This window comes from Gekko japonicus, unplaced genomic scaffold (genome assembly GCF_001447785.1).
Source record: "Gekko japonicus isolate JY-2015 unplaced genomic scaffold, Gekko_japonicus_V1.1 scaffold502, whole genome shotgun sequence".
Taxonomy (NCBI): domain Eukaryota; kingdom Metazoa; phylum Chordata; class Lepidosauria; order Squamata; family Gekkonidae; genus Gekko; species Gekko japonicus.
In genome coordinates, this window is record NW_015169186.1 from 341669 (window position 1) to 366441 (window position 24773).

General features: G+C 49.3%; 1 protein-coding gene across 1 annotated transcript in view; it reads right to left on the reverse strand.

Moving 5' to 3' along the window:
- Window positions 1-1905: 1905 nt before the first annotated feature.
- TRIO (trio Rho guanine nucleotide exchange factor) overlaps window positions 1906-24773 on the reverse strand; it is a 236019-nt gene continuing 213151 nt past the window's right edge. Inside the window, exons 48-56 of the mRNA XM_015416185.1 lie at window positions 18174-18421; window positions 16172-16310; window positions 14255-14282; window positions 13202-13364; window positions 12159-12280; window positions 11985-12063; window positions 9847-10047; window positions 5951-6089; window positions 1906-4189 (exon numbers count right to left, since the gene is read on the reverse strand). Of these exons, the coding sequence (XP_015271671.1) occupies window positions 3647-4189; window positions 5951-6089; window positions 9847-10047; window positions 11985-12063; window positions 12159-12280; window positions 13202-13364; window positions 14255-14282; window positions 16172-16310; window positions 18174-18421 (1662 nt within the window). The 3' untranslated portion in view covers window positions 1906-3646. The remainder of the gene's footprint in view (window positions 4190-5950; window positions 6090-9846; window positions 10048-11984; window positions 12064-12158; window positions 12281-13201; window positions 13365-14254; window positions 14283-16171; window positions 16311-18173; window positions 18422-24773) is intronic.

The following is a 24773-nucleotide window of genomic DNA, read 5'->3' on the forward strand; positions in this document are numbered from 1 at the left end:
TCCTCTGTGAGGACAGATCTGCACGTTCCCCCCCCCCCAATAGCTAGCAATCCAAAACAGTCCAGTGGCGCCTGAGCGGTGGGTGTTTCCTTCTGGCACACTTCCGGTGATGTCAGGGGGTGTGGCATATGCAAATGAATTACACTAATGAGTTATGCTAATGAGCTCCTGCACCTCTTTTTCTATGAAATGACCCTTGGCTCTGACCCATATCTACTAAATAGTCAGTCATGTTTCATTTGCAGCTCATTACTCATACCTGAAAATATATCCAAGAACTGGATAAAACAGGGCAAGACCAGCTCCCATTTGTTGTTGTTCAGTCACACAGTCGAGTCCGACTCTTTGTGACCCCATGGACCAGATCCCGCCAGGCCTTCCGGTCTTCCGCCGTCCTCTGAAGTTTGCTCAGTTTCATGTTCGTTGCATCGATGACACTGTCCATCCATCTCATCCTTTGCCGTCCCCGTCTTCTTTGACCTTCAATCTTTCCCAGCATCAGGGTCTTCTCCAGTGAGTGCTCCCTTCTCATTGGGTGGCCAAAGTATTTGAGCTTCAGTTTCATTATCTGGCCTTCCAGGGAACAGTCAGGGTTGATTTCTTTTAGGATTCAGCACCTAATTCCCTCTCCCCCCTCCTCCGCGCAGATGCAGAAGTCTCGCTTGACAGAAATGGGGCCTGAGGAACAAAGAGTGGCTTTCAGATTTCTATCCAAATGCCCTGGTGATGCGCTTAGAGGTCTTGTGGCACTGCAGGGGCCAAATGGCTGGAAGTGGACACATTGAAACTGAACCCAGGCATGACAGAAGGGATGGTGGCTGGAAAGGTGGGGATCCGGAAGGACGCTGTGCTTCCCATGGCCGGTGGGGTTCCCCTGACACTTGCTGACTCAGTGATGAGCCCGGGGTTAGGCTGCACCCAGCCCTGTGGCTGGAGAAGCAACAACGTAGCTGCAAGAAATGCTTTCTTCCAACTCAGTCCAGCCCCCAAAAGCCCCCCCCCCCCCGACACCGTCGTTCAGGCCACCTGGATCCATGCCACGGTAACACCAAGATCAGAATGCACTTTACATACCTCCCATCCCCCCCGACCCCCAGTTAGGGCGGAATGCCACACACTGGTTATTATCAGGAGCTCGGTGGAGCACGCCTCTTCCTACTGATCAGGCCCTGGGCTAAATCCAAGGTACTGGCTATCCACATACAAAGCGCTTCATCTGCAGGGCCCCTTCTTCTTCCCCTGTGCTCTGCAAAGGCTTGGGCAAAGCCCGCCATGGCAAAGCACACTCCGAGAGCCACTCTGGGCTTGGCTGCGCAGCAGTGGAGGACACCAGGAGCCACTCTGGACTCGGTGTGGCTCCCAGGTACCCTTGCTGTCTACACAGGTGGGCGGTGGGGCCTGGAGCTGCGATGGGGGGGGGGCGGGGGAGATGAGACTCCCCCACGAGTCTCGCAGGCCTCCCTTCCTCTAACACAGGCTGCTTCCACTAGTTCCTCAATGAACAGAGCACCTCTCAGCAATACTGTAGCAGAGTGCCGTGTTCTATTGGGAAACAGTTATCTGCTTTTATTGGGCAGCCCCCCCAATTGTCACAACTGCCTTTTAGAACTGAACGTGCTTTGCTGATTATAATCACTATAATAAACAACAACCCCCCCTCCCCAAACACTAAAATAACCTCTGTTCAACCTACTGGAGTGGCCTCCAATAAAAGGAATCAAGCACAACTGTTAAATATGTTTAATTTTTTTTAAAATAACTGATGGCAAAATAAAATATTTACATCACATCATACTGTGTAAAGGCGCAACATCGCTATACAAAGAAATATACATGCAAAATAAAGCAAAACTTCAACTAAAATACAAAACAAAATTAAAATTCGTAAGCAAAAAGTTATGGTTGTATGAATAGGCATCCATCCAGTTTTGAGTCTAATTCTCTCTTTAAAAAGTTTCTGTACAACTTTACAAAAAAGAAAAAAATAGTAATAAATAGACTGCAACGGAAGCTGCAACATTAAAATTAAAACCAAAGTGAATTTACATCTTAAGACTGATGGCTACATCTACTTTGTATCAGACATAGGCTTGGTTTGTTTCAACAGGCGTTGCTTACATGCGCATGCGCACAAATAGATGACTGAGCACCCACGTCCACTCACTGATACATGGAAAGCCATCAGTGGTCTTACTATTCCACACATTTGCCTCAGCCCTAAAACCATCTTTCAAAACAGACAGCTGTCCTTTATCCGGTTCGGACTGTAAGGGCTCGACCATACTTCTTCAAAGAGCACAAAATTAATTCAGTTTTCATACAGAAAGAAATACACAAATCTGAAAATTCTAAAAAGGTAGAGATTGATTTTGGAAAAAAATAATACTTTGGCATTTTGAACAACAATAACAAACAAACTTCTGTAAAAACATCACCCTTTTTTCTCATCCAGTTTTCATTTCAGGAAATGAAAATCGTTTTACAATCCTTTTAAAACCAGCTCTAGTTTTGAACTAAGTTCTAAGCGAAGCTCCCAATGCAACTAGTTAATGACACCGTGATAAAAACCCTCGCCCTGCTCCCACCCCACCCCTGGAAATGCCAAACACAAAGTCAAAAAGCTCGCCATACTATGAGTGTGCTTTTTTTCTATATATTTATTACAGTTACAACAGAGGTCCTCATAAATAGTTGCATAAAATGTTAAAGCCACGACATTGCACATGATATGAAATTTAAAAAAAAAATCCCAAAGTGAGTGCATTTACAGTATTTTCTTCCTGCTGTATACTGCTTGACAATGGAGGTTGGCCGGCCTATGGGACACCCAACCCATGAGTCCCTTTCTGACCAGCCATGCCAAGGCTGACCATAACTGAAGACCCGCACAGTGGTAACACCACCAGTCAGGGAGAGGGGGGAAAGGGGGGGGGATCAAAGAGACACAGACCGAAGGCAGGTAAACAGTATATTTACAAGTAAGGCCTACATTTTATCAGAGCAAAATGGTTCATTCTATTAGTATGCAAAAATCTTGAGGTTGGATGAACTTATAAGCAAAGTCTGATCTCAGTGCGCTGCTATGCAAAACACACATAGGTGAGGCAACTGGAAAGCTGTATGTCCCCAGGGGGGGTGGGGGGGGAGATCAGAGGGGTCGAAATGGAGGGGCCGCCTCTGGGTCGGCAGCAGCTGTTCTGCTCAGTCTTCTCTAAGCATCAGTGTCTGTCTCTTGTTTTTCAATCCCAGTGCTTTGAACATAGGTGTGTTTCCTTTGTCTAAAATCTTGAAAATGCTAGTTAAGGATCATTTGCAAAATTCTGTCTGACGTTTTTTAAAAAAGGATTTTTTTTCTGTAGAAACCTGAATAAAATACTGTAGGAAGTGTAAAGTTCTTCATTGCCTTTTGCAGAGTACAGTGCTGCAGTCCTCCACCCCAACGTAGTTTCGCACTGCTAGTCCCAAGTACAGCCGTGTGTCGATTTACTTGGAATGCATTTCCACACGATGAATATGCTAGCAGCGGACAGGCTCTTTATTTGTTTTTCTTCACCCCAAATTCAAGTCAACAGCCGATTGGCAGGAGAGCTTCATCCTTAGTTTGATTGGCAAGTGAAAGAGAATGAGAGAGAACGTCACAGTTCGATTAAACTTTTGGCAAGAGTCTGTTCTGTAAGAAGTTCTTAATGCTACAAATGGGTCGAACATCATTCTGGTGTTTTCGCCGCTCAATGAACGAAGTCAGTCTAGCTATGTCAATGCTGTCAGCGCTGTTGGCACTGCCTGGCTGCAGCCATTGCTCCTGGAGGGCCCGTGCCGCGGAAGGACGCCGGGCCAGGTCATCCTGCAGTAGGAAACATACAAAATCTTTGGCCTTCTGGCTTACTCCTTTGAAGTAGTCATCTGGGAAGCTAAAATCTAAACGGCAAATGTTCAGGCAGGTTTCCTCTACGCTTTCGTCCAGGAAAGGAGACACGCCACTAAGGAGGACGTAGGTGAGCACTCCGATGCTCCACACATCTGAGGTCAGGGAGACGGGGTTTCCAAGGATAATTTCGGGAGCTGCAAACTCTGGGTTCCCAAGTAACTGGTGGATATAGTAGGTGGTGTTGAGCTGGACTGCATCTCCAAAGTCAGCCAGTCGGATTGTTGCTTTGGCCAAGCTTTTATCCACCAGAATGTTTTCAGGCTAAAAGGTAAAAGAAGGAGAGAAAGTTTCATACCCATATCAAGCAAATGCTTCTAAAGAGTCTCACCATGCAAGCGACAGGCTGGACTTTCAGATGAAGAGGAGTTGGCCCCTTGCCCCTTAGGGCATTTGTTCAAATAATAAACACTGGAAACATTTTTTGGAAACTATTGAAGCTTTTACAAAGGCCCAAATAAAACTAGCACATCTCAGGCTTATTGAGCTGACATACCCAGTGGACCAGTTCACTAAAATTCAGACTTCTGTGAACAGAATTCTGTGTTAGAAAACACTGCATTTCTAAAACCGATCTTTTCAAATTAAATTGTTCCTCACTGTTAAGGCCATAATAATTTCATCTGGTGATTTAAGTTTCAGGATACACAGACCAGAGAGTTAAACTGAATAGACTTCAGCTTAAAATGTGGGTGCCTGCATCAAAATGTCCAGTTTGAGCCACCATCAGAAAATGTAACTGCACACAGCTGTTCTTCAAGTCTTTTTAGACATATCCCAAACCCACAGTAACTTCCTGGCATGTATAGCCAATGCACAGTAAGGAAATGAGACTGTGCGAACAGACCCACTGAACATTCTGTCCTTCCCCTTTTCAGACATGGCCCTGACACAGGGTCAAACACATGCAGAGACTGATCTCATTTTCGTTACAGTGGGGAGGAGGGAAAAAGTGAAAGAGAATTTTTGGAGATGGGAAGCACAAGGCAGATATCGCATCTATGCAGGGAGAAGAAGTGCGTGCGTGGAGGAGTGTATGGGCCCATCAGCATTTCTGCAACAAACAGATATTTATGCTTTCCTGGAAGCCAAGACCCCCCCCCCCCTTCCATGCCAGGCTCTCTGCGAAAGAAGCAATTCACATTCTCTATGGGATGTTAAGCACAATGGGAAAAGAAAAGGCCACAGGATTGGTGAGACATTCTCAGATCAGCTAGATTTCAGCCACAGGATTTCACAGACAGATACTTTTATATCCCATTTCTCTCTACTCCTTAGGTGTCTCTTCTGAGAACAAGATTGAAAAGTGGCAAACTGGGCAGAAGCCTCATTTGAGCCTCTCAGGACTGCTTTTGGAGGCTCTGTCGCGATGCTGACCAGTGTTTCCTCTAAGCTGAGTTAGAGTGAGCTAGCTCACAGTTTTTTAGCTTCCAGCTCACACATTTTTGTTTCAGCTCAGGAAGGATGGGGCTCCAGAGCAAACTAATTTATGCAGTAGCCAAATCGCTCGCTCACAACTTTAATGCCAGTCGCTCACAAAGTGGAATTTTTGCTCACAAGACTTCACAGCTTAGAGGGAACATTGATGCCGACATGTGCTCGGTTAAGTGGTCAGGAAAGAGCCAATGAGCCGTTTGCCACTCCTGACATGAGTGAGATGCAGGCCCTCCTCTTTGCACCTGACGGCTCTGATGGCACAAAGAGATGAGCCTCATGCACTGTTTCTGGTCTGCTCTCCTATAGACATTTTCAAGCTCTGAGCAGCCCCCGGGCTTCCTGGCTTTAAAACAGGCTGAAGAGTGCAGACTCACTCCAGTCTGCCCACTTGAAGGTAGAGGATTGCACGGAGACGCCAGAACTCTTTCTGAGTAGTAAACATTCTCTCAAAATGCCAATGAGGCAGAGCGGGAGTTCACGGCATTTCTCTCGGCCTGCAGTAAGCACTGCACAGCTTGTGCTGAAGGGGCCCCTGAGGTTTGTAGGGATGGTCCTGGGGGGGGGAGGAGAACCTTCCACCCAGCTCACCTTTAGGTCCAAGTGCACGATCCTGCAATTGTGAAGAAACTGCACGGCTTCCAGAATCTCCCCCAGGTAGAGCTTGATCTTCCCTTCTGTGAGGTTCCCCCACTGCACAATGTAGTCCAGAAGGCGCCCTTGGTTGGCCCTGTGGGAGAACAAACAGCAATCACACCCGGCTGTGCCAAGGGCGGAGGGCGGGGGAAGGAAGGACGGGCTCCAGAGCCCTTCAGTCCCGTATCTCTAGGTCACCTGCTCCCCGTTATTAATTGCCTTATTTACCTTAAACCAACAAAAATGGCCACTTCCATCCTATCGGCCACCCCCCTCCCCCGGATGGCTAATGAGCCATCCAGATGAGCAAGCAACAGAATAGTAGGTGCTTTAAGCATTATCACTACCAATATAGCAACATTTTTTAAACTTGCAATCAAATTCAGTTGTAAACCTAAAGACCAGGAGAAGAGGGGGAGGGGTTTGCTTAGATATCCCTTGTATTTATATTTATTTTATTTATTGGAAGTATACCCCACCCTACCCGCCGAAGCACGCTCAAGGCAGCTTACATGAAATTAGCAAAACAATTTAAAAACACACAACATCTAAAGTGCAATGCATCCATCCATACATTCCTATGTGGCAACAATCCTAATCCAGTGTTTTCGTAACAGGAGTCAGTCAGTCAGTACGGACTTAGACTATGAACACACCATCCCCCAGGGAGGCTCCAGGTTATGTCAAGGTGTTAAATGTGGTCAAAGGCCTGGTGGAAGAGCTCCGTCTTGCAGGCCCTGCGGAATTGGAGTAAGTTCCGCAGGGCCCCGGTGTCCTCATTCCACCGGTGTGGAGCTGCCACGGAGAACGGTCCATGGGACCTACCTGGAGGTTCTTTCTCTTCAGTGGGGGAGAAGTCGTCCGGGAAGTGGTTAGGTCACGCCCTCTGCTCGCTCGGATAGGCTATGCAGATTTCTTTTGTTGCGTGGCTCCTATTGGAGTGGCCCAGGCCGACCTCTCTAGTCATGTCCAAGCCCTGTCCGTGGACCGCTTTCATCCTATGTCTTTGTTTTAGACCATGTAGGCCATGTTGTTGCAGTCATCTTGAGTTTTGCCACCCTGGGCCTCTCCTTGTAGCCTGTTTTTGGGTGGGATGTGGATGACTTCTCCCCCACTGAAAAGAAAGAACCTTCAGGTAGGTCCAATGGACCGTTCTCCTTCAGTGGGGGGAAGTCATCCAGGAAATGGATAGCTGCACCCAAGCTGTTCATCTGGGGTGGGTGAATGATGCAACGTGTTCACTACCTGCTGTAACACTCGTCTGCCAAACACCACCTCCGTCGAGGCTGCCTGGTCTATCCTGTAGTGTCTCACAAATGTGGAAAAAGACGCACAGGTTGCCGCTCTGCAGATTTCCTCGACAGTTGCTCGTGTGGAAAAAGCTGCTGTCGTTGCCGCTGCTCTAGTGGAGTGTGCCGTCAGGTGGGCTGGAGGCGTGATTCCCTGTATCTCGTAAGTTTTGGTAATACATTGTCTGATCCAGTAGGCCAGTGTGGTCTTGGAGACCTTTTTGCCTTGATTGGGGGCACCGTATGCCACAAACAACGCGTCTAACCTTCGAAAGGAAGCTGTCCTGTCCAGATATATACGCCGAGCCCTATGTACGTCTAACTTGTGCCAGGTCTTCTCTTTAGGGAGTGCAGGATTTGGGTAGAACGATGGCAACATGATAGGCTGATTGAGGTGGAAGGCCGAATTTACCTTGGGAATGAAGGATGGGTCTATCCGCAAGGAGACAGAGTCTTTTTGGAAGATGCAAAGCTCTTTCCTCACTGATAATGCAGCCAGTTCAGAGATCCTCTCGGCTGTAGTTACCGCGATGAGAAAGGTGACCTTCCATGACAGAAGGCGGAGCTTGGACGTCTTCATGGGTTCGAATGGTGGCTTTGACAAGGCGCCTAATACTCTGTGGAGGCTCCACGTCGGGAACCTGTGCCGGACGGAGCCAGTTGGATTACTCCCTTCAGAAACGTCTTAACATACTGGCTCGTGGACACTTTCCTTCGTGCCTTGTGTCCCAGACATGCTTGTATGGCTGTCACTTGTCATTTTAGTGTGTCCTCTTCGTCACCCCTCCGATAGAAAGAGGATATGCAAGTACACCTCCTGCAATGTCTGAAAAGGATGGGGCTGGTGGGTCTGCACTGGAATAGGCTGCATGGTGCCCGCCGGTGCCCAAGTCCCCGGTGGGCCTCCATTCAGGCTATTCCCCGCTGGCCCCCCTCCCTTTTGGAATGGTCTCACCGGAGGGGCGTCCCTTCTTTCCTGCGCCGCTGGCCGCCACACCAGCTGAATGAGCTGCAGCCATCTTCTTGGTGCGCGGCTGGGAACGGGAGCCCGAAGGCTTCAACCGCTGGGTCCCGCTGCTGCCGCGCTGCCATCATGGACCATGTGTGTGGGGGGTTGAACAGGGACTGGCTGGCTCGGTGTGTTCAGCTGGCCTCGCGTCGGTGGAGCTGCCTTCCTCTGGCTGTTGCAGCAGCGCTTCTTCCAGACGCTGGGTGTCCTGCCACCTGACTCCCGGTACCTCAGGAGTGCTGGGCTGCTGCTCCACAAAGACTTCCGTCATGGCCATGTGTCCTCCTTCCAGCGTCTCGGAAGGTGGAGGGGACCGATTTTTCTTCTTCTTCCTGTCGTGGACCATTTGCAGACGTCTCCGGGTTCCCTAGAGTCTGCAAGGGGATGGAAGATCTTCTTGGCTTCTGATGGATTTATTCCAATTTTTTTTCTTTTAGTTTTTTTGTAAATCCTCCGGCCTGGAGCAGGAGCTCCAGACGTCCTACCGAGCGCAGGGCTATGCAGGAACTGGAGGTCAGCCAGGGCCACTCCAATAGGAGCCACACAACAAAAGAAATTTGCATAGCCTATCCGAGCAAGCAGAGGGCGTGACCAAACCAGTTCCTGGATGACTTCCCCCCACTGAAGGAGAAGGCCCTAGCCCTGGTGATGGCCAGTCTGGCCTCTTTAGGGCCAGGGAGCACTAGGAGGTTTCTTGTCCCTGAACGCAGTGCTCTCTGGGGAACGTGTGGGGAAAGGCGGTCCCTCAGGCATGCTGGCCTCTGACCATAAATGTGAGCTGAAGGTAATTTCTGCAGTCTAAGCACAACTAACTTTTTTGCAGTGTTGACTCCTGATCTGTTCACTCTTGTGTTTCTATATCCTCCACAGCAAAACTGACACTACTACACGCATCTCTTTGACTGGATCATGGGCGACCTATCACTAAAAATGCAGGTATTTTATGTCGTATGATTTCCCTCCCCCATGCTGCACAAAGAATACCGACAATTCCCAATTCCTTTATTTAAATTGGAGACTGCATAATTCTTAAGCCTACAAGGGCTGTAGGATTGTAGCATGCAGTTTACCTACTTTACAGAGGAGGACTGCTTTAGTGACCCAAAAGGACAGAGTCACCTTCTGTTTAAGGATTTGGGACTCGGGTGTTCGCCGCATGCAGCAGGCTTGACGGAAGCGTTGATCATGTGGAAGAAGCGGCATCCCTAACTGGGGGGCTTAAAAGCGGGTTGGATCCAATCGGGTCCTTCACTCAATCTCACCTAATCCTCGTCCTTACGCCCCCCCCCCCCCCCCATCACACATGACATTTTTCATGCATATTTCAGGATCTCCAGGATTATTTCTTTGGTATTCAAAGGGGACCTCCTCCTCCTTTTTTCACTGGGATGAAAACCGGTTGGATCCCACATTTTGAATCCCTCAATGCTCCTGGAGGCCAGAGGCGCTTCACAGGCCACCAAAGTGGTTACCCTGGATCTAAATTATAACAGAAGTACGCATATTGGGCAGGAGTGAAATGTTTGCGTGAAGACACTTAAGAGGCCGCGTACATCTCTAATACCAAGATGTAACTGCTCGAAGTCTCAAAGGTATCGAGAAGGCCAACGAGCTGAGGATGTTGAAGATTCTGCATCATTCCAAGTTCGTGGGTGACCTGATCCCGTTTCATCAGTTTCTTATTCACGAACTTAGCAGCTACTTCGCGCTTGGTCCCCCTTTGATCACATCTCTTGATGACAGAAAACCTGCCCCTGGAAATAAACACACGAGATGGAAACAATATGAGGCCACAACTCTATCAAGCAAAGGGAGGGGAAAGGAGCATTCCTTTTCGCACCTCACAGGAAGAGATACTCAGGTCAACACAGGCAAAGGTCGTTCTGAGACACCAGAGGCACTCCTCCATCTGGGTCGGTGGCCTCCCCCCCCTCTTCTGGCCCTGCTCCTCTGCAGGCTGGAGTCCGAGCCAGCATGTCGCCCTCAGCACTCCCCCCGCCCCGCCAGCTGGCATGACCCCTGCTCTGGCAAAAGGGGCCAGCCCCTGCCCCCCGGGGACCACGTAGCTCACTGCTGTTCCCGGGTTTCTGGCCTACTGCTCCTGCTCAGCGAGGTGGCGGGCAGGACCTCCACTTCGGGTGCCGATGATCAGCTGGGTGGCAGGGTGAGATGCCAGTGGGAGGGGATCCTGCTCTGTCCCAGATGATCATCCGCTGCACCACTGGGTGGGTTGTCGGGCCTCCTCGTGCAGTGAGGTGGCAGGCAGGGTGCTCAATGTGTCCCCTTTTCGTATTTGTGTCTGTGCATGTGTGACTGAGAACGATGGCTGACTTCTGGTGACCCCTGGGGGGGCTTGGACGTTTCAGAGGGGTGGCTTGCTATTGCCCGTCTGCATCCCGGCCTTGGTATTCCTGGGAGGTCTCCCTTCCAAGAACGTGCCAGGGGGTTAGGGTCAGCTTCCCAGATCTGACAAGATCGGGCTTGCCGGGGCTATCCGGGTCAGGGCCTCAGCCTGTCTTCATGTTGTGGCAACAGCTGACCCACTGCCACGACTGGGGTCCCCACCGGAGCCTGGGGCAACCCCAACCCCAGAGCATTCCCACTTTCCTGCATACCCAGAGAATTCCTCCGCCCAGAAATAATCCCTGCCCTCGACAGCAGGCGCCGGTTCTGTGATCAACAACTTCAGCATTGTTGTAAATTAAAAAAACCTGATTATATTAATTCCAACAGGCCTACTAATTTTCGTCTTGACCGTTACCGAAAATTAATTGCGCCAGCTGGACACACGCAGAAGCAGAGACTCGCTTATTTTCAGAGTGCTGCCAAGAGGGTCACAAGTGGACTGTTTGTCTCAAGGCATCAGTGCCGACTGATCTGTCAGAGGGACCCCCGGGATCCCCTGACTTGGCAGTCTGGCTGACTGAAGTTTTCCTGGGGCAACGTGGGAGCCCCTTTCCAGGGGCCTGATCCCACGTTGCATTGGTAGCTGGCACAGAGAGGAATTATACAGCTCTTTCCCATATCAACAGGGGAGGTGCACTCTCCAAATGCTGTTCCAGTAATGCATGAATTATGTTAAGGTACTTCATGAACAAGGAGCTGCGGTGGCTCAAGTGGTTAAGACGCTGAACTGCAGGCTGTGGAAGGTCGGTAGTTCAGCAGTTCGAGACCCGAGTGTGCCGCCTGACGGAGTGAGCTCCCATCTCTAGTTCCAGCTCCTGCCAACCTAGCAGTTCAAAAGCAAGAAATGGCAAGTAGATAAATAGGTACCACTTCGGTGGGAAGGGAACAGCGTTCCGTGCGCCTTGGCATTTAGTCATGCCGGCCACATGACCATGGAAATGTCTTCGGACAGCGCTGGCTCTTCGGCTTGGAAACAGAGATGAGCACCGCAACCCTAGAGTCGGACTTGACTGGCTTTCGAGCAAGGGAACCTTTACCTTTTTACTTCATGAACATCACCTGAAAGAGAGCGCTGCAAATTCACTCACTGCTGTCTGTGTGTGCTTTACCGTGTCCAGTCTTGCAGGCTAGTCTTTCACTTAGAACATAATCTGGTTTCTGCATATCTGTGTCACTGCAGATTCATGGTGTGCCGGTACACCTGCACGTATGTAGCACTCGCGCAAGTTGTCTCTCTCTAGACGTGTACTCAGCTTTCAAAGATCGTGTGCAGACAGAACCGTACCTGCCAAGCTCAGCCACTTCACTGTACAGGGAATCAAAGTTATCCTTCCAAGTCACCATGATCCCATCACATCCAGGACCTGGAAGAGGGAAAAGGAATCCACACTGCATATTTACCATACAAAATGCACACCCTTTTCAGTTTCATGTGTCCTCACCAAAGAGACAAACCCACCTAAAACTCGAAGACTGGCTGAAGATGAAACTGAACCCATTTCATTTGCAGCTACACAAGTATAGATACCATCATCTTCTGTGGTCACACCAATGACTTTCAGAGATGCTTCTCCTAAATCACTGCAAGACAGAAGTTTTGAGCATAGACAGCTGAGCAATCGGGGGGGGGGGGGGGTGCCGCACGCCACTCATCATGCATCAGAGGCTTAGTAGGCTACAAGCTTTTCCGAAGACAACAAAATATCCCAGTTTACAGTGGTGTGCCTGGAAGCCATCCCTCTTGCAGAACGTGGCGATGCTTACTTAAGTTACTCACAAGCTACCAACTGGTGAAAAGGAGGAGACGTTGGGAGACAAGTCAAACGAGACTGAGGGCTTTTCTGCACACTCAACTCACTCCTGATTCTCTGGGATCGGCTGGGCAGGGCTCACCCACACGTCTCCCCCTCTGCACTGTCACAGTTGTGGAACCAGTGTATTTTCTCCCACACTACCTGTCACATTCATGTCGGCTCTAGGGTTGCCAAGTCAGGAAAACTCACCGGCGGGGACGCCTCGCCAGGCTCCGGGAGCTGTTGTCGGATGCGCGCATGCCCCCAGCACATCACTGGAAGTGACGCGCGATGTCGACCACGTTCAGGGCGTGGCCCCGATCGTCGGAGGGGCCCGATTCCATGGCGGCGGAAATCGGGCCTCCAAAGCAGGGGTTTACCGCCCCCCCCCGCCCCCACTTGGCAGCCCTAGTTGGCTCACAGCTTCCACTGGAGCTGGTTTCTGAGACCAAATTAATGTATTCAGAAAATCACCTCTGGAGCGGAAGTGCCATTGTCTAAAAAGCGTTCTAGTGGTAGCTTGGAAATCAAAATCCATTATCTTGGCCTGAGAAGAAACTCTGGAAGGCGCAGAATACGCAAGAGTCTGTAATGGCAGAGGACTGGCGAAATGAAATGGTCATTCAAGACCCTCCAAAAGAGTTTGACACTTGCTCGCCTGTCGCCTTAAACACCGTCGAAAGAACGCCGTGCAAAGAAGCCGCCGTACCTGCAGGAGATGCTGTAATGACTGTCATTGCTCAGTGTGTTATGATCAGGACCTTTCCAAGTTATCGAAGCTTTTGGACGACCACAAATCTTGCACTTAAGAATGACAGTCTCTCCTATCTCGCATGTTGTCTCACTTAATGGTATTATAAACTCTGGGGGAACTGAAAGAGGAGGAAGAAACTGCCATTACAAGGTTGCAAAGTTACATGTCTAGGTCATCATCATCTAACTTCGTGCAGCTAAGAAGCTACTGACTGAAAGAGGAGGAAGCAATTGCCATTAGAAGGTTGCAAAGTTACATGTCTTGGCCATCATCATCTAACTTCGTGCAGCTAAGAAGCTACTGACATGTCACCATCAGTAGAGACCGCATTCCACTCTGTACACATGAAACGGCCTTCTACTGAATCAGTATGTGTGTGTGTGTAGGGGGGGGGGGGGCACCATTTCCCCAGAAGTAGCATTTTGGGCTGCAGCAGGAGGGAAGGTGCATTTTGAGGATGGGCGTTCTTTCTGCCTGCAGTAATCTCCTGGTGGATCTAAGCCAGTATCTTTCTCCCTTTTCAATATGGGTGATATTGTACTGGAAAACTGTACTCCCCCGCTGGAAGTGACAGTGGTGCAGCCCACTTTCCCCCCTTAGGACACGACCCAGTAAATGTACTCATCAACAGGACAAGGCAAATTTACGACACGAGTTGTATACTGTGCCAGAAGCCGACTCTCTCAAGTGTAGCCGCTGTGCTATCGCTGTGATAATGCCGCAGTGCTCCAGAGGAGGTGAAGAGCGGAGGCACGGTCAGCACAAAGGGCCACCCCCCCTTCTCCTCTGATGATTCAGACAGGATGAAATATGAATTGGTTCTGGAGGGACTGCGTCCTGGATCCCCCTAAAGGGCTGCAAGGTGAAACAGACCCTGCCCTACGAGGGACGAACAGGCTCATCACTTGATTTAACTCATTTCGGAAGTGAATTATAACCCGCACCTTTGCAAGAATGGGGAAAATATGATTTCGGAATCAGGCGATTCTGAATTTAAACTCAGCTTACCATCGTAAATGTAGTTGGGGTTGAGAAGCTGAAAAGGAAAAGTTAGAAGAGTTAGCCTTTCTAAAAGATTCAGTCTGACACGAGGGCCAGGAAGTTAACATTTCAGCCAGGAATACCCCTCAGTCACTGGAACAGTGGCCCGCAGCCAGTCGAGCTGAATGTGGTGGAAGATCAACCAGTGCCAGAAAGGGTTGCTCCCAGGAGCGGTGATGCCTAGTGGCCGGATCATCAACCCAGCCAAAGCTCTCTCAACTCAACAGGGAAGCTGGAACCCTGACAGGCGTTTCCCCAACAATTTACTGGGGGACAAATGTTTCTGCAGTTGTGCCATCAAACCTAGGAGGCCCCTTCTTGCCAAATGCAATGGTGACTGACGGCACGTGGAGGCAAGTTGGTTGATGCTGTTCAACTCTCCCCCCCCCCCAATGCAATCCCAGATTCTAGATTTTTCCCCGGACCCTAAAAATAAGAAAAATTGGTACTCAGTAAACAGGAATCAACGTAGGCCTTATGGAACAAGGTTTGAGTCCAGTGGGGGCACCTTTAAGACCAACTAAGTTTAATTCTGGATAGAAGCTTTCGTGTGCCGGCACGCTCCTTCAGATGCAGTGAAACAGGACTTCCTTAAGAGGACGAGAGGAGGAGACTGGATTTATACCCCATGGCCCTTCACTACCCAAAGATGTCTCAGAGCAGCTTACAAACTCCTTTCCCTTCCCCTCCCCACAACAGACACCCTGTGAGGTAGGCGGGGCTGAGAGAGCTCTTGACAGAAAAGGCTCTTTTTCAAGGACAGCTCTTATCAGAACGACGGCTTGCCCGAGGTCATCCAGCCAAGTGCACGTGGAGGAGTGGGGAATCAAACCCGGTTCTCCCAGATTAGAGTCCGCGCACTTCACCATGACACCAAACTGGCTCTCCATTACATATAATGTATCTGAGGAAGTGTGTGCGTGCCCACAAAAGCCCACACCCAGAATTAAACCTGGTTGGTCTGAAAGGTGCCCCCACGGGACTCAAAATTTGTTCTGCTGCTTCAGACCAACACGGCTGATCCCACCTGAATAGAAGACATTATGACGCTACTGGATGGATGGCCACTGGGTACAAGGGGCTTACTGAAGGTATACCTGAAATCTGTTCGCTGCACGCGTATTTACGTGACTGTCCTAATTATACCTATGCAAAGAAAGCTGACGGGCAGAGGTTTCATGTCTTAGTATTTTTTCCCCCTTTGTCTTGAGCCCCTGCGCCCCTCCCCCCCGCACAGGTTCCTCCCAGCTGAGCTCCCTTGGGGGCCTGGCTCCGGTGATCCAAAACAGCCTCCGCCCATAGAGATGGATGGCCCCATCCCCTCCACTACCCGCCATTTGCAAGAAAGGCACAGCCAGTCTTTTCAGGGCAGCATTTTGCAGTTCTTCTGAAACGGAGGGAAACTGGAGCCGCTGTGAACTTGTCTGTTTAATTTTTCATTATTTGGTGCCTACAGGTCAAGTTTCTTTGCAAACTATCCCAGGCTTCTGTAGCTGGTGGGGAAGGTGGCACTTCGGTATTGAAATCAATTGGGGTGGTTCATTCAAGAATGGGCTGGAATTAGACTAAAGTTTAAAGACTGCTGGACTAAGAAAAGTTCTAATACAGCAGATATCTTTCTTCTCAGCTGAGGAAGCCTGAGGACCCTCCCCCCCCCACAAGTTGGAACAGGAAGCTGGAAAAGGGGCCTGTGGGAGAAACGGACCTTCAGTCAAGAGGCCCTCCTCACCTCCAGATCGAAGGCCCACCTCTGACAAGCGGAACATTCTGTTATTTCATTCCCTGCACAGGATCTTCAGAAGGACCGGTCCCTCCACATTTGAAAGAGCTCAAGATATACAGCTGTTTCCCCAAAATTATCAGCGCAATGTGAGGAAGGCATACCTTCACGGAAACCTTGTTGGCAAGGCCTTCTCGGGACTTACGGTAACCATTTTCTAACTTGCCTTCCCTTTTGCCATCTTTATCCTTTTTCTCAGATTTCTTCCTCAGACGGAGTGCTGTATGCCAAGATGATGACTTCCTGAAGCCAAAACATGAAGGCGTTACGATCAGCTGGGACAGCAGCCTCTGACGGATAACAGACTGAAGAACCCCTTTCTAACGAGAATGAGTATGCCGACAAACGGGAGAAGTGAATAAAGTAGGAGGTGATTAAGAGTGCAATCCTAAAAAAAGTTACTCCAGTCTAAGCCTATAGCTTTCAGTGGGCTTAGACTGGAGTATTCCCTGTGTAGGATTGCACTGTAAATGGCTCCCCCATGGGTTTTGTGTTAAAAGATGTTTGACAGTTCCTCAGTGACAGGGGCTAGAATTATCTAAGCAGCAAAATGGGGAAGTGGACGCTTAGAAGAATGGGAAACTAACTTGCTGAATATGCAGTGATGGCGAAATTAACAACTTATTTGAGAAACTGATCGGTGACAAAATCTGAGGAGAGATGGAGTGTGTACTACACAAACAGGAGTCAAATGTAGAATAAGTAGTAGTCTAGAATACTGTATACAATTGTATTGCAATGAAGAAGCAGACTGAAAATCAATTCTAAATGTAATACGTTGAATATAAATTGTGTGTGTGTGTGTGTGTGTGTAAGAAGTGGGTTTTGAACAGAAACATTTTTTATTTTCTACCATAAGATATACAATAGCCCCCTCTTCTGCATTTTTGTTATATTACCTATTTGCCAAAATAGCAAGTAGCAAATAGCAATAGCAAATAGCTAGCAGAAAAGGCAAACATATGCAGTATTGAGTATGCAGCAACAGTGAAATGAATAATCCAGTTGAAAAACAGATTAGTTACGAAATACAAAATGTAAAATGTTGACTATAAACTTATCCCAACAGAAGTAAGTTTTAAAGTATTTTGTAAACAGTGACCCAAAAACCTTTCAATGTAATGAAGGGGGTGTTGGGAGAAATATTTTCTATTTCATATATTTTGTTATATATAATCACCTAAATATATACATGTGTGTGTGTAATCATTTTTTCTTTTCTGTATTGACAACAGACTTTGTCATTCCTGAAATGTCGAGTGATGGGTTCCATCAATCCCTTGCTACATCCTAAATTATGTCTACTTTCACCGTGGCTTGTGTGTCTCTGTACCACATCACACAACCCGCAGGATACGTGTTGCTCTTTCACCTTTGCTGTATCTGCTTTTGCCAGCCAGCCAGCCTCTCCCAGCTAAGCTATTCCAGCTTCCTTCCCTAGCTATCGATTTTCCAGTCATACAATCAGCTGCTTATTTTAATAGGATGACTTGTATTAAAATTAATTTAGGACGACAGTGGGCTGGAACTTAAGCCTGCATACAGGAACGTTGTTTCGGAAATGTTTCATTTTTTCCAATTTCCCAATGTCTTTACTGAGACATTTAAAAGTGACAGAGTAAGCCATGCTAGTCCTGTAGCTCAGAACATGAAAATCACCCTTCATCGCTAAACAACATAGAGTTGCCCCAGGTATTAGTCTACTTTCTTGATCTCTCAATTTTTCTAAATATCAGAAATTTTCAATATGAAGTTTGGATGTCATTACAAAGCAAAATAGAATGCGAAAACAAGACAGGTCTGAGGCACTTTAAAGACCTTGCAGTTTCCTTTTGTAACCAGGCGTATAAACGTTAGCAACCTACATCTGATTGAGTGGCCTCTAGCTCACAAAAGTTTAGGCCACAATAAAGATGACTGTTTCAGAGGGTAGCCATATTAGACTGCAGTGAGACACCAATGAAATTTTCGGGGTGTGAACTCCCCGATACGGTAACTGTGGAGGCCCTTAAGGTGCCACAGGGCTCTTGGTTGGTTTTCCCACACAGATTTAAACACAGCCACCTCCCTGGAGCATGCTGCCCGTCAAGTATCCCGGACACTCACTTCATGGTTCCATCGGGGGTCTCAATGGCGACTGCACTGGTGTGCCCCAGGACATAGCCGGGGATCCAGCCCTCGGCTGCAGGGCACTGGTCAGTGGCGGCTCGGAACACCAAAAACATGTTCTGTTGGTTGCTGGCTAGAATTTGCACGACCTCTCCTTGGTAGACGTTAATCTCATCCTCCTTCACTGCCGTATAATCGTGTGTCACCAGCATGGTGGAGATATTGCTACTGCTGCTACTTTCACTCTGTGGATTAACAAATTTGATGTAAGGGGAGAAAAAAGGGAGAAATTTAGACAGATACAAAGCAAGTTTTGTTCAACCACATCATCAGCATAATGGAAGTGTAGCCATTTCAATAAGCTAATGTTTAGGCTAACCTTCACCATAGATACAAACTACATGGCTTGTGAAGCCAGTGGTCTAAGATAAAAAGAGCCATTATATGTGATCGCCAATTTCAAGAGGACAATGAAACAGAATGTTCCTGTATTTATATTCCACCACTAAATGCAACTGCGATTTCTGTGTTTGTGTACTAACTGTTCGATTTCCTTCCTGAAGAAGCATCGCAGGAAAGCCCACTTTGGGGTGGAAGAACCAAAGATTCTGCTCTTATATGAGCATTGACAAACTCTGCTTCCATTTTAAAAGATGGCTGCAAATTACAAATTTCTGCTGGCAGACTGAAATCAAGTTAACAAGGCAGAACTGCCCTCCTCTATCTTGAATCTATCAGAACTCTCATGGGAGCGTTCAGATACAACCATCAACCTTGCTGTAAAGATCAGTATTGGAATCTAACCTATCGATGGTAAAATTCCCATTGAGTCTAGTACTGGATAAAATTCTTGCTATCGGCTGTAATCACATAAACCAACGATTTTCAGACTGTGTCCTGCAGATTCTTTTCTGGGGTTGGGCAGGACCAGGTAACTGAAATACCAAGTCCTCTTCAAGCTCTGCCACTCTGGGGCCTGTCCACAGAAGACACATGGCTTAAGCCAGGAGTGGGTGGAAATGCCAGCCTGGCTAACTGAAGAGGCGAAAAGTGGAACTGCAGTTCACTGTCATCAAGACATCCCATAGTCCCTGGTCTATCGTGTTTCGATTCCTTGCCCAGATTCCAGCTTTCCACATGAAGCCCTTTCCCTCCCTGGGACATTCTGTGCTTAGCTTGACAACTAAGGGTATACATTCGGTAAATCTGAACTGAACCCCCCCCCCCCGAAAAAAATCTTTTCGAGTTTCCCCCCCCGGCTTTTCGGAATCCAAAAAAGCTTCCCTGAGCTTTTTCGGATTCTGGAAAATGAATGCTGAAAACCCCCGAACATTTTGGGGGTTTTTTTGGAGGGGAGTTTACCAAAAAATGGCTCTGGGAGGGGTTAAAGTTTAAAAGGCTCCACTAACCTTGGTTTTTCTGCCATTTTTGCCTCTTTCCCACCTCTTGCTCTGGTTTCCAGGAGGGAGGAGGAGGAGGAGGAGGAGGAGGAGATTGGATTTATACCCCGCCTTTCACTTGGGAGTCTCAGAGCGGCTTACAAACTCCTTTCCCTTCCCCTCCCCACAACAGACACCCTGTGAGGTGGGTGGGGCTGGGAGAACTCTGACACAAACTGCTCTTTTTCAAGGACAGCTGTGCCAGAGCTTGTGACTGACCCAAGGTCACATCAGCAGGTGCAAGCGGAGGAGTGGGGAATCAAACCCGGTTCTCCCAGATTAGAGTCCGCGCACTTAACCACTGCACCAAACTGGGGGAAGAGGGACCTTGCAGACAGTCAATCACTGCAATGCATTTCCAAATGCCATTGCAGCTTGCAACTTTTTGCAAGGCTGTTGTTGCTGCTAGCTTCAGTTGTTGAAGCCTAACTACTAGGCTTGCTCCTTTCCCAGGGAAGGAGCACTGGCCAATAGGATTTTGGCATTTTGCTCTCTGGCCAATCACAGAAGTTTGTTCCTTTTCAAAATCCTTCTGTGTATGCCCAGAGAGCATAAAAGCAGACTCTGGCTGGCTGACTCCATTCCTGTTCCTGCTGCTGCTGCTGCTGAGAGAGAACCTGGCTTGGAGATTGTGTGTGGCTGGCTTCTGCTTCAGCCTCTGCTCTGAGCCTGCTTTCCTGCTGCTGCTGCTGCTGCTGCTGCTGCCTGCTGACTTGGACCACCTTGGATCAAGACAACAGAAGAAGACTGAAGACATCACTGGTTTGATTTATACTAGGGCCACTTTTTAAAAAAATTATTATTTTGTTGTGGGTTGGGTGGGTTGGGGCCTGGGGTTGGTGTGGTGGTGGTGGGTAGGTTTCTCAGGCCACTTCCTGGTTTTGTTTCGTTTTTTTGGGGGGAGGATTCTCGTCTTTTAGATTGTGGTTTGGCCAGCCTGCTGTTTTTGCATTTTCCTTTTTTTTTTTTTTTTAACTTTTGTTTTTTTTATATTTTATTTCTTGGCTTGTTGGGGCCTTTTTCTTGGGGGGGGGGGGCTTACTGGCTAGGCCTTCTACCTGGGACTTAGGCTTTCTGTTTTTGGTTCTTGTGCTTTGTGGTTCTGTTGGCTTTTTACAGTTTAAATTTTTAAAGTTCCTCCTGTATTGTATTTTCTGGGCTTGTTGGGGCTTTTTTGGGGGGGGGGGGCGTGTGTTACTGACTAGGCCTTCTGGGGCCTAGGCTCTCTGTTTTTGGTTCTTCTTGTCCTGTGGTTCTGTTGCCTTAAAGTTCCTTTTATTGTGGGTTTTTTTTGGGGGGGGGGGTTACTGACTAGTCCTTCTGGGGCCTAGGATCTATCTGTTGCCTTTTAGTGGTTCTGTTCTGTGCCTTTTGGCAGGTTTTGTTGTGTGGATTTTGGGCTTTCTTAGGCGTGGGGGTCAGTGCTCTGTGCGTGCTTCTGGTTTGGCTGCTGCACCTTTGTTAAATAGGGTTTTAATAAAGGTTTCAGGTGTTTTGAACTAATATTTTTAAATAAGTCTCAGAATAGGGCTTTAGCTGTTCTACCTTTAACTAGGCCAGTGCTAGGAGGACAAAGAGAGGCCAGGTTTGTCTTCAGCTCATAAAACAGAGGTTTAAGTAGCGCATAACTTTTCAAAAAGTAGCGTGCTGTTGTTTGTGCTCTGACTGAACTTTGGTGAAGCCAGGCACTTTTTCCAGAGAAATGTTTCCCCTTTAGCTTGTGGGTTTGAATTAGGGAGCACCTGCATTCCTTCACAGGGAATCAGGCTGGTTTCACTAGAATCTAGATAGGAGTTGTTTGATTAAAACCCTTAAACCTTTAAAAAGGTTTCCAAGCCACATCTCAAGGATAGTCTTTAAACCAGAGTCAGGGTAGGTGTAGGAATTCATTGGTTTAAAAAAAAAAACAAACCAAAAAAAAAAGAGAAACCCCAAACTGAAGGAAGGCTAGGTTAGGCTCTACTGAAAGAAAAAAAAAACCTAGTTTTTGGGTGGGAGATTTTATAAAAAGATGTGAGGCTGTTTTAGGGTCAGGTGATAGTGCAGGTAAGTTAGGTGCCTAATACTCTCCCCACAAGTTAGGCTGAGTTTGGCCAGGGGCAACATGAACAACAGGAAGGGAACTTAGAGGGGCCCTGGGAGCAAAGCTAAGCAGAAGACTAGAGGGGTGGAGGGGAGGGAGAGGGCCGCGGTCCCCCCCCACCTCCGCACAGGACCACAGCAGAGCATCCTGGTAGCACTCCAACGTCTGGCCAGAGTGGTGCCATGAAGAAGCCACACCTGGCTCTCTTCCCTGGGAAGGATGCTCCTAGGGTGGCCCCAGCAGAGGTGCCTGCAGGTGCTGCTGGCACTGGGCAGGGGTCTGCTGCTGAGGCTCAACGGTAGGAGGAGGGGCAGCCAGAGCTGTCTTTGGGGTTGAGCTTTGGGGACAGTTCTCTGTTTTCAGAGCTCATTCCGTGGACTAAGAGGGCTCTAGAGGAACTGGAGGAGGAGCTGGCTGGCCAGCCCACTCCTCCAGTCTCCCTAGGCTCCAGCAGGCCCTCCTGAGGGACGGAAGGAGAGGCTGGGAGAGGAGGAAGAGGAAGAGATGGAGGTGGTGCGCCCCAGGGACCTGCCCTCTCAACCCCCCATCTCTTCCTGCCCCCCCCCCCCCCACGCCCAGGGGAACCCGAGCTCCTCACAGGAGGCAGCTCCGGGGTGCCCATGGCTGCTGGTCAGAGTGGGTGCCCCTTCACCTCTGAAGTCTGGAAGCACTCCCAGGCGACAGAGAATCCCCCTTTTGCACAGTGCCAGCTGTGTAGGGCCCGGGTAAGTCGAGGGAAGGACATCGCCCATCTCTCAACCTCTGGGCTGCGGAACGATCTGAAGAAGCACCACCAGGTGGTGCTTCTTCAGGGGGAGAGACAGGTTTGCTGCTGGGGTGCCCAAGCGGCCACTGCCAGCCAGCCAGCCAGATGAGCCGTCTTGCAACCACCTCCAGCAATCTTTCTGTGCGTTCTGCAGTAGGGACGGGGCAGGGACGCCAAGCATCTCTGACGGAGATGCTTGGTGACATCAACACTAGAGTGCCGGGGGGGGGGGGGGGGAGGCAGCAGGCTAGTAAGAGGGTCCACTCGCCTCACTGCTGAGATGCTTGCTCTAGACGGGCGCCCCTTCTCCGCAGTTAAAGACGTTGGTTTCCGCAGGCTGCTCCAGGATGCCTATCCCTGGTACACACCCCTTGTGCGGACCACGCTGAGCAGGAACGTGATGTCCTCATTGTACAGGGCTGCCAGGGACAACGTGAAGGCACAGTTGTCCCGCGCTTGTGGGAGATACGTGCACTTCACATCCGACATCTGGACCTCCTGTCAGGCGCATGATTCGTATCTTTCATTGACTGCGCACTGGTGGCAACCAAGCGACGTTTTCGGTGGGGGAGGAGGAACTAGTGTCAGGCAAGGTCAGGGCTGCCGGGCCGGCTACTGCCAGGCTCTGCTCCACGTCGAGAAACTTGATGGGCCGCACACAGCGGACAACACCTCGGTCACCATCGAGAGACAGTTAGCGGGGTGGGTAGGTAGGGATCTCGCCATGGGCTTCATGGTGACCGATGGTGGCACAAACTTTAGTGCAGCGACAAAGCTACTGGGCCTGAGGCATATTTACCGTGTGGCCCACCTTCTCCACCTTGTGGTCAAGGATGCTTTGGGGTTGGGTTCTGCGGAGAATCCCAATCTGAACGCTGCGACTCGTGGTTTCTGGCATCTCCTCCAGAAATGCCGGTACATCTTGAGTCACTTCTCTTGCAGTGAGGAGGACACCTATCTGCTGCGTGAGAAGCAGGCGCTGACAGGTGTGCCGGACCACCGCCTGTTGGGCGATGTCACCACTCGGTGGAACTCCACCTGTGTCTTGCTTGGGGCAGGAGAGCGCCCTGACCGCCCTGATCGCTGAGAGCAGGGTCATTCAGGAAGAGAGCCGGCTCAACCGGGAGGACTGGCTGACCACCTCTCAGACTGCGGAGGTTCTTAAGCCCTTTAAGAGCTACACCGAGATGCTCTCGTCTGACACGGCAAGTCTGGCCCTGGTCATTCCCATGGTCCACACGGCCCGTGAGGACGTGGCCTCCTTTCTGGAGCCACGGCAGAGATCCTCTGGTTTGACCTGAGTCCAGTTGGGTTTGGGCACTGACTGCCACAGTGGCACTGGTTCTTCTGGGGGCCACACTGCACAGGTTCTGCTGCTGCTGGCCTGGCAAACATGCCCCCTCGGTTTATGCTGCAGAGATCCTCTGGTTTGACCTGAGTCCAGTTGGGTTTGGGCACTGACTGCCACAGTGGCACTGGTTCTGGGGGGGGGGGACCACACGTACAGGTTCTGCTGCTGCTGGCCTGGCAAACATGCCCCCCTCACACCACCACACCTTACTTACTTACAGAGAGATTCTTGCTTCCTGCCTTTTCCCCATCTCCATAGGAAACAATGGAGAATTGGGGACACCCTCTTTGGATGTCCCTGGAATTGGACCCCCTGGTCCAATCTTTTCAAAGCTTTGGGGGTCTTTTGGGGAGAGGTTCTAGCAGCTACAGTGCAAATTGGGTGCCTCTACCTCAAACCCCCTTCCCCCAACCCCATGAAAACTTGTTAGAAGATTTTTGCCATTGACTATAATGGCCCAATAGGATATAATAGACCAATTTCCCCCCCCGGAAATACCGAAAAGTTTTGGCTATATATACAATACTGGTATTGTTATTCAGGTTTTTTCAGTATCCCCCCCCAAAATTCAGGTTCAATATATCCGAATCTGAAAAAAACTGATTTTCCCCCCCCGCCTGCACACCCCTATTGACAACCCATTTCAGCTACATGAACAGATGAGCAACACTGAGGCCCTAAAGTGACGTCTAGGCTGAAGGCTGCAAATTCCAGGTCATTTAAGCTGAAATCAGACTTTGTAGAGAATTTACGACAAGGTTCCGCACAACTGTGCTGGAGACCGGATGCTGCCAGCCCCCTTCCCCCCAGTACAATACCTGGAAAAGAATTCAACAAGGAAGCAACACTTGGCTAATTTTGACATTCTTCCCACCGCGGGTATAATTCCCATTGCAAATATTATTAAGTTCTGTGTTGCTGAGTTTCCAGTTTCAGGACATGGGGGAAAGGCACTCCC